Source organism: Gavialis gangeticus, unplaced genomic scaffold (genome assembly GCF_001723915.1).
Source record: "Gavialis gangeticus isolate Ggan-Ray unplaced genomic scaffold, GavGan_comp1, whole genome shotgun sequence".
Taxonomy (NCBI): Eukaryota; Metazoa; Chordata; order Crocodylia; family Gavialidae; genus Gavialis; species Gavialis gangeticus.
In genome coordinates, this window is record NW_017729030.1 from 42,363,686 (window position 1) to 42,371,545 (window position 7,860).

Genomic DNA, 7,860 nt, shown 5'->3' on the forward strand with positions numbered 1-7,860 from the left:
TTTTTTTTTTTTTTTTTTTAGAAAAATTGTTTTGGATATTTGGAAAGCTTTCTTTTTATTCGTATAAATAACTTCCTGTATCAATTTTTATGTAATTCGGTTTTGCAAATGGGCAAAAAATCAGACTTTAGGTTGTGTTTGTCAATCCTATAAATACTCTCTCTCTCCTTTGAACACTAGCTCAGTTAAAGAGTCCAGGGGTCCTGTATTTCTGAAGTATATAGTTTTCAAATCAGTGAAATTAGCCTCTGCCCTTTAGGAAAAGACTAGCATAGGCAAGAATGCATATGACTGGATCTTCAGGATTAGGATTTCAGGATAGAGTTCATAATTACAGCTGTTGGGTTGGGTTGGTGGTATAACCCTGATAGTCCAGGAAACATGTAGGAGGGAGGATTTTTTCCCCTCCTTTTGCTGATAACTTTTATTGCATCATCTTGGACAAGTTTTTGTCCGAGCAACTCTGAGCAAATTGAAAATGGAGAGATCAAAACTTCCTGGATCGGTGTTCAAAGGTACTCTAATTACCATTTTTTCCTCTCTTGCCAGAGTATATACCTTGACATTTAGCAACAAACATCAGACTCTCTTTTTCATTATGCTTTGTAAACTAATGCTCCTGGGGCATGGCTGGTAGGAACACCCATAGTTGATATTTGAGCCTCTTGGCAAGCAGTAAGCTCCATTGTATTTCCATTTGTCCAGGTTGTTTCTAACCAGAAGCCATTTCTCTGCACTTAGTGCTCCAGTTTCTTGGGGTGAAAAACTCACATTTTTCTTCAGGGGAAAAATTAACTTCTCTGTGGGACTGCTGGCTCAAAAAATTCACAGCATCATTTTGCTATACATGAAACAGCATGCTGGTTCCATTTCCTTAACCAGTTAATGGCAATCTGGGTCTGAACAGTAACAATCACTTCGTGTGAAAAGAGGCCACACACAGACTAAGGCTGACCTGTGTGTCATAATTTCCCGCCAACTTATTTTTAAGAATGTCTTTGTAATTTGTATAGAATTCCCTATGCTTTGTCTAGAGTATCTCATCCTTCTGGTCTAAAAACTTTGTCAATGGCTATCCAGCTCTCTTCACTTTATTTTATTTTTTTTTCTTGCAGACCCTTTTTCTCAGTTGTATAGTTCATTTTGTGGTTTTTTTAAATGAGGCACATCACAGTAATCCTTGAGTCTCCAGTAATTTTGATCCATTTCAAGTAGCTTTAGCATTTCTCTCTTTTTATAAACTTTTTAATAGAAAATTCTGGTTAGTTTGGGGACATGCAGGAATTGGGATATGTTTCCTTGGAAAGGGTTTCTCCAGTCTTGAATTGAATTCCTAGTCAGGAATGAAAAGGGAGAACAGACCAACCTTGCTGACAAGTACAAAGTAATGTATGTGGGGAAAAATAACTTCAGCTATATGCATACATAGTACTGGGCTCGAAATTAACTTTTATAACTTGAGAGAGAGGCCTTGGGGACATTGTAGGTAATTCTCTGAAAACATCAGCCCAATATGTAGCAGCAACCAAAATGCCAATAAAACATTGAGCATCATTCCAGCCCCCAAGAAAAATATTTCAGAGGTTTTGAATTCATCCCCATGCAGGATGGAAATCTTTCTGAAATTAAAATATTTATGGTATGAGAGAGCTGTTCCACCAGCGTTTCATTTGATAGGAAAAATAAATACTTTTCTGACAGCGTTTGTGTTCCAGCTGCACTTGTCAAAGCGGAGGATTCTGTAATCTTATATTTACTTGCTTGTGAATTGCACCTTTGATACAGGAGTTAAGTCAGTGGCATTGGCTTTTTAGAATTAGAAAAATAAAGCAGGGCATCCTCTACTTTAGTGCATATTTCAGCCTGCATTTACTGAACCCTGCAATATGGAATTTGGTTATACAGCCACAAAACAAAACAATTTTCAGTTCAAACAAATGTAGAGCTGTTAAAGCTACCAAACAATTAGACACAAAACTAGACCCCTTCTAAAATTAATGCAAGACAAAAATTATCGATATTGGATGAGGAGACATCTTCACTAACAGTAACATCCAGGAAATGGTCAGTTAGGAGCTTATCTCTACCAGCAAGGAAGTACTGGATGGACATACCTTGTACTCCAGGTGTGAAAACAGACTGCTATGCAAAGCCTGGAAACTAATTGGTGGGAGGCAGATGGGCTATCCAAGCCCAAACCTAAGAGGATGCTTTTAGCAAGGGGGACAGCACCAGTGATCAACATCATAGAGCACATGAAAGCAACAGCAAATAGCATAAGAATGAGAGACTGGTTTCCACCCACTGGTGCTGTCATGATGCAGTGTAGATGAGGCAAGTCTGCACTGCCTTTTCCTGCAGCTCAGTGGCTAAAAAAGTTTAGCTGAGGTCCCACTAATAACATGGTAAGAGTGCTTTTTGTAAAAAGTGTGGGGCTTTATGAAGAACATCTATGAAAAAGAAAATAAGGAATTTCCTTTTTTGTTTTTGGTGTATCAATCCCAACAAGTTACACTACTACAGTATCCAAATACTTAAGAAAAATATTCTGTGATTACTTGGACATTCATTTTGGACAAAATAAGAAATTATATTTAAATTGAACATTATCATAATTTCTGGCTACTACTTGTGGTGTTCTCTTTTTACTGTTTGTACCACCATGCAGGGCCAGAGAGGGTGCTGCTACCCTGACACCAGGCTCTCCCCTATCCCTAGCTGTACCTCACCTCCAGTCTATCACCTGCCACATCTTTGTTATTCAAATGTTTGTTGGTGAGGGAGGCAGTCCCTGAGCCAGAATTAACTTTGCTAACTTGTCTTAGGCCTTTATTCCCCCTCAAGTGCGTCCCCTTTAAGGAAGCACTCCCATGGGTTTCTGGGGACTTGTTGGGGCCTCAGTGGTCATAGCCATGGCCTCCTTTCTCTGGCCAGATCATCAGCATAGGTCCACTGTTTTAGACCTCAGCTACTGGCCCTGCCTTTGTGGGAGCCCCTCCTGTGGCTTCAGTCTCAATGCTGGCCTCCACTCCTTTAGCTCAGGGCTAGCTCCTGACACAAGTAGTAAGGGAGTGCCACCCAGGCACCCCTGCTCATGGCCTCCTCTACCACTATAGCCACAACCCAGTCCTTAAGTGCAAACAGAACAAAAACACGAGCCAGCTGTTTCATAACACAAATTCTTCCCTCCTCAAGATGCATGTTGCCCATAGGCCCTACCTCAGTAACATCCTGCTTCCCCAGCTCTCCTGGCTGGGATGGATGCCTGTCTGTCCATCTCCAGCAGCCCCTCACTCCTGAGATCTCCTCTCTCTGCTGCAGGCAGGGGCTCCCCCAGCATGGTTAGAGATTGGTTTATATATCCCCAAGCCAAATAGTCTCCTTCCAGTCATGTTCCTGGATCTTCTGTACCCAATGACCAGTGCAGCCAATTGTTTCATTAGCTGCCTAGCTTTATGAATCCTGGACGCAGTCCACCTGAGCTGTTACTCCTTACTGCCCTTCTTGGCCCTGAGTCTCTCACCCAGTCGGGCCTTTCTAGTAACAGGAGCAGAAATGCTGTCTTTTTAAAAGACCTCAAAACGACAGGGGTAGCAACTTAAACTTAGTGTGAAGCTCTGATTCCAGAGTGCACTAGTCCTTCAAAATATGTTAGCGAATTTGTGTGCTTGTGCTCTCAAACTAAATCTGCGTGTTTGTATAAGACTACGTATAATGTTCTTCATAGGGTGACTAAACGTCTTCAGTTTTTAAATTTTAAATAATTTTCTTGTTTAAAAATGTGTATTTAAAATTAAATGTGAAATTGATTAAATTTATGATAGCCTAAATGTAATTTAATCTATTATAATCACTTAGAATAAATCTATCGAAACAGTACGTGCTTGCTGCTGAAGTTTATAGAGAGGAAGTTGGTGGCTAAGCACTTGTAACCAGTTTGTTGAAGTGATAAACCATTTTTTGGCACTAATCTTGTTGTAGGCCTAGAGAAATATCCTCACTTAAATTCTTCTCAGTTTAATCCAATGAAATGTAGTGTGTACAAAGTTTGAAAAATTAGAGGTTGAAAAAGCCTGACATTTTGTTTTCCTCTTGCAAATCATTAATATGGATTAGGGTGTAAGAGGCTAAGATATATCAGGTCTAAAATTTGGCACACCAGAAATTGTAGTGGCCAGAAACAATCAACCCAATTCACTACTTAGATCCCTTTTTTTGCTTTTAACAATGTAGTGTTTAACAATTTAAAACCAAATTTAAAATGCTGGCTTTCTGTATTTTTAATTGCATCTCAGTTTCCATCCAAAAGCAACTTTATACAAGTCCAGTTAGAAATGAATCCAGTACACAAAAAATGTCACCCATTTTCTAACCGAATGTAAAAACGAACAATGTGAATACATTTTATGTTGGGATGTAGGATTGCTTAATTGGGTATAAGTAGTGTATTCTTCCAATTAATAAAAGCATTACATTATTTGTAGAGGCTATATTTAGTTGCAGATAAATATGCTGATAATCCACATAGTGAGCAGCTGAGGAGAATCAGTTATACTGTAGGAAAATAATTGAAGGACATACGCAGAGCAAGATCAAAACCATCTAAGTCAAGACTTCTTACTGATATTCATTGTTTTTTTAAAAGGAGGCAGAAATTTAAATTACTGGCTCTTAAATAACACTTGGTCTTCATGGCAGCATCCACACAGTGTGGACTTTTGGCTCCCTGAGGACAACTAGCAGTGGCATGCCTTGCACTGCTGCTAGTTGTCCCTGGAGAACGCCTGTGCCACGTGTCCTCTGGCACATGTCAAGTTACCTTGGGGATGGTAGCAGGGGCTGGGGCTAGCATTGGGTTGACCCCAGCAGCCTTACCTGGAGTCCTGGGGGCCTCCTGGGGCTGCAGCAATGGTGATTCTGTTGTGTGGATCCTGGCCAGCAGTTGTAGACTGACTCCGGGTGGCCTGACTCCACTTTTGAGTGGTGCACACTGCCCCTGCATGCGCCGCTCCCCTTTTTTTCTCCATGGGTTTTTTGTTCCCTGGATATCCTGGATGATATGCTGCTCCCTTGCAGTGCAAAGAACAACTGAACATGCGGTATGTGGCACTGCAGACACTGCATGGCCACGCTTGTCTGGACACAGCCCATGTGTCTTAATTTAGAAAAATACATATCTGATGATGCTAGAGAAGAACATTTTGTATTCTTTAGTACTGCATATCTTTTTTGTTGTTGTTGTAAATATCAGATTACTGTTTACAAAGGTTTTAACACTATTTTTTTTTTCTTTTTATCTTTAATAGACTTGTATGGCGGTATTAGAAGCTTTGTGTGATGGTAGTCTGGGAGACTCTAAAGAAGCAGCTGAAACTTACCGAGCAAATTGTCATAAGCTTTTCCCCTATGCTTTGGCTTTCATGCCCCCTGGATATGAAGAGGATATGAAGATCACAGTAAATGGAGATAGTTCTGCAGAACCTGAAGAACTGGCCAATGAAATATGAACAACTTAACAAAAAAAAATGGAATAACATTGGACCATATCTGGTGTATAATATTTTTGTCACGCACCTGCTGAGTCATTCTAACTTACACAGAGAATGGAAGGAGTAAAAATTTTTGCCTTCAAATAGTTTTACTTTTTTTATCCTGCTGACAAAGTATATATATAAAATATCTAACATATTACTGGATATAGGTTCAGTTTCTTAAAAATTAAAAGCTGCTAAAATTGAAGAACCCCCCCCCCCCCCCACCTACCTACCTACCCATGTTTTTAAACTAATTTATAAGAAACCTGGAGGCTTATAGCTCTCAGAGCAGGTGTGTGGCAGAAATATTACTTTAAATTTGTCTTGTGAGATTACTATTATCTCAGACAGCAAATACGCTGTTTTAGCACTGGATTCTTTCACTGAGCACAAAGAGTTGTTGGGGCTTTAGCATCTGACTGATTTTGATACGGAGATGATTCTGTCCATAGGAAGTATGCAATGTGAATCAATTTACAGAGAAACCTACAACATGCGTGTAATGTTGTAGAGGTTGGGACATGGATACCAAGCAGAATTAAGAAACATAAGGTGTACAATAAGCTTGTTGTGTCTCCGAAATTCACTGTACACGATCAGTTTGGTGTTCTTGCACCACAGTTTTTAACTGAAGGAACCAGTTAAAACAATCTCTTCATTTTTAATTAAACTTGAAAAGAAAGTGACACTGCTGTTTTTTGAGATGAACCTCACAGCATAGTTTGGCCAAACTTGTTAAAACTGTAATGCAAGAACCAAAAGAAATTATGCACTGTGATGTGGCACCAACTAATTAGAAAGAAAGCATGCATTTTTCATATAGAGTGAAAAGAAAATGAGAACATACTATGGCTTGGAGTTCCAAAGAGCGGAACTCTCGACTACCATTTTATGACTGATCAAGAGACTAATAGTTTAAAACCTCAGCAGGCCTTGTTCACGTTATGCAGAAAAAAAAAAGTGCTGCAGTTTAGATACCTCTGGAACTTTTCCACAGTGTCACAGGTTTGTAATACTTGAAGCCCTACATTTCTAAGAATATATTTCTTGCTCAGTTATTTCAGGCAAGCCCAAGACTTTGTAACTTTTAAGGGGCCCAAATTTTTTTTCAGTAACAGACTAGCTTCTTATTCCTGCAGTTACAGATGTAATTTCCTTTGTCAAACATAAGGTACCAAATATAATGCAATAAAATGTTTTGAAAAACAGTTGTGTGAATATTTCAACCAATCTGTGTTGTACTTTTGAAAATGAATGGATGAAGAAATGCAAGTCAGGGCTGGATTCATATGCTGTTCAGTAATACAATTAATGCATCATTTTTGGGCGGACTTCAAGTATGTGTTAAGTGCTAATGCGTTGCATATTAATACTTAGTGTCAGAAATCGTATGGTGCAAAATACATTACAATTTGGTTTCTAATCCCAACAACAAAGGCAGTTTGTTGGTAACTTCATTACTTTGAAAATTAAAATTGTTTCCTGCATAGTGGTACAGGTTAAAGAAGTGCCCAGATGCTTATATGGGACCAGAAAAGCTATGAGAAAATAGACCACAGACTAAAAAAGAGCGTTGTCTTTGGAAGATTTCAGTTATGCAATTCTGTGATTTGGTATACGATTTTTCTTTTCCCCACATTGTACCAGTTACTGATTGACACTTTGTAAAATTAAAGACTTTACTGGGACTTACTGCTTTTTTTCCCCATCTTCTGACTAGATGAGGGACAGTTTTAGTGATTTTTTTTTTTTCTTTTCATTTAGTGAATTAAGCACCTCTTGCCAACGTCTGCTTCACTGATAACTATACTTGTATATGCAAATAGAAGAGTTCAGGTTGTAAATGTGAGAAATGTAAGTTGTATCACCATATTTGTGTATTTAATCAGTCCTAGAATGCCTTAAACTTTCAACTGACTCTGGTATTCTTTCTAGATTGTGAACCTCTCCCTCAGTCCAAGAGACTTTTGTACTGTACCTGTTCTGCAAATACAGAAGGCAGTTCAGCCTTGCCCACAAGGCTTTGTGCCTATGTCCTTACTGCCTCAACCCTTGTGCCCCCTTCTCTTTGTCTGGTACTGAATACAGATAGTTCAGATCTGCTGCCTTTTTAATAGCTGATGGAGAGTCAAGAGTAACAGAAGATCTTTCTTCACATGCTCTTCTTTGTGATTGGGTGTCACTCACATAATTACTTGGTATTTTATGCACCTTCCTTGTCACAGCAGTAAAGGGAAGCAAGTGTGGAGGTATTCCAGCATCTTCTGACAGGGGAAGCCTGATGAATTTGTTTGCCTTTTGCTTTCCTTCCCTCCCTCCCCCCCCC

At 39.3% G+C, this 7,860-nt stretch overlaps 1 protein-coding gene across 1 annotated transcript in view; it reads left to right on the forward strand.

The window, feature by feature from the left end:
- Positions 1 to 6,742, forward strand: part of NAA15 (N(alpha)-acetyltransferase 15, NatA auxiliary subunit) — a 92,556-nt gene extending 85,814 nt beyond the window's left edge. Inside the window, exon 20 of the mRNA XM_019522106.1 lies at positions 5,307 to 6,742. Within this exon, the coding sequence (XP_019377651.1) occupies positions 5,307 to 5,507 (201 nt within the window). The 3' untranslated portion in view covers positions 5,508 to 6,742. The remainder of the gene's footprint in view (positions 1 to 5,306) is intronic.
- Positions 6,743 to 7,860: the final 1,118 nt, after the last annotated feature.